Source organism: Hyaena hyaena, unplaced genomic scaffold (genome assembly GCF_003009895.1).
Source record: "Hyaena hyaena isolate Hyena2069 unplaced genomic scaffold, ASM300989v1 scaffold_3192, whole genome shotgun sequence".
Classification (NCBI taxonomy): Eukaryota; Metazoa; Chordata; class Mammalia; order Carnivora; family Hyaenidae; genus Hyaena; species Hyaena hyaena.
Genome location: NW_024083820.1, coordinates 1,442 through 2,753, shown reverse-complemented (window position 1 = coordinate 2,753; position 1,312 = coordinate 1,442). Strand labels below are relative to the sequence as shown.

The following is a 1,312-nucleotide window of genomic DNA, read 5'->3' as shown; positions in this document are numbered from 1 at the left end:
GGGGGCGCTCCGTAGATTCGGCGTGACGCTAGGACCCAGACACTCGGGGCGACCTCAGCGCGTCTGTGAGGACGGGGTTCATGACCTGGACCCGGACACACGTCACTCACCGGCCTTGCTTTGGCTGTAGTGGTCACTCAATTCGTTCAGCCTCACTTGAAGAGTCTGTGTGTAGGTCCTGAAGTCCTGCGTCTGCTGCTCCCAATACTCGGGCCCTTCTTGCTCCACCCACAGCGACCGCGGCTCCATTCTCGAACTCGGGGCATCGCTGTCAAACTGCATGAACCAAGTGTCATCCACGTAGCCCACAGAGATGAAGCGGGGTTCCCCATGGCCAGGCTGGGACACTGTGGTGTGAAAATACCTCAGGGAATGAGAGCCTGCAGGCGCAGAGGGGCTGAGACCCTGCCCCATCCTCCTGGCGCGGGTCCCGGGTCCCAGGTGGAGGCGTCTGGGAGGGCAGGGGGCGAGGGGACTCGTGGGACGGAAGAGGAGTGGCAGTTTGGAGAAGAGTCAGGACCAAGGGGTGGGCGAGACGGAGGTGAGAGCTCTGCGTCCGAGGCGGCGGACATCCCTTCCGTCTAGCGGTCCCCTGCCTCCTCCCACGCTGAGGCATTTTCTCTCCTGACCCTGCACTCACCTGCTCTGGTCTCAGTCAGGGCCAGGGTCCCCGACAGTAGCAGGAGGAGGGTTCCGGGATGCAAGACTGACATCCACTTGTTTTGCGTCAAACCTAAGTCTCCGCCCTTCCAGTGATTACACTATAACCCGGAACCATGGTGTCACTGATTGGCTTCTCTAGAAATCCGAGACCCAATGGGAGAGTTAACTGGGACCGAATCATGAGTATCCAGTCAGGAGGAACTGACACAGGCTGCGACGGGGAGAAGTGAAACCAGGGGAGATAGGGATTCCCCACACTGGGCTTCCCCACCCCCGACACCGCCCTAGGGCCTGAGACCCTGAGAGACAGGCCTAGGGATTTCGGACTTTGTCTTTGACACCTTTTGCCCGGCAGGGAGTGTTCTTGTCACATTGTCTCCCTACTGAGTCAGTAATTCTCAGTCATTTTATTTTCAGGCTATCTATACAGTCTTACAACAGGATAATTTTGTGTATGTGGGTTATATCTATCAGTGTTTACCATAGTAGGAATAAAACAGGTTTAAAATAATTTTTATGAATTCATTTTGAATGATATTAATAAGCCATTGTATGTTAAGTAAATAATTATTTTTATGAAAAATAACTACATCCCAAAATAAACAGGGCAGTGAAAAGATTGGATCTTTGTATACTTTGCGTTTTTGCA

At 53.4% G+C, this 1,312-nt stretch overlaps 1 protein-coding gene across 1 annotated transcript; it reads right to left on the bottom strand.

Moving 5' to 3' along the window:
• Positions 1-16: 16 nt before the first annotated feature.
• Positions 17-857, bottom strand: LOC120227751 (HLA class I histocompatibility antigen, A alpha chain-like). The gene is made up of 2 exons (XM_039225792.1): positions 641-857; positions 17-347 (listed from the first exon to the last, which is right to left on the bottom strand). Exons 1-2 carry the CDS (start codon positions 711-713, stop codon positions 103-105), a joined length of 318 nt encoding a protein of 105 aa, XP_039081723.1. The 5' UTR covers positions 714-857; the 3' UTR covers positions 17-102.
• Positions 858-1,312: the final 455 nt, after the last annotated feature.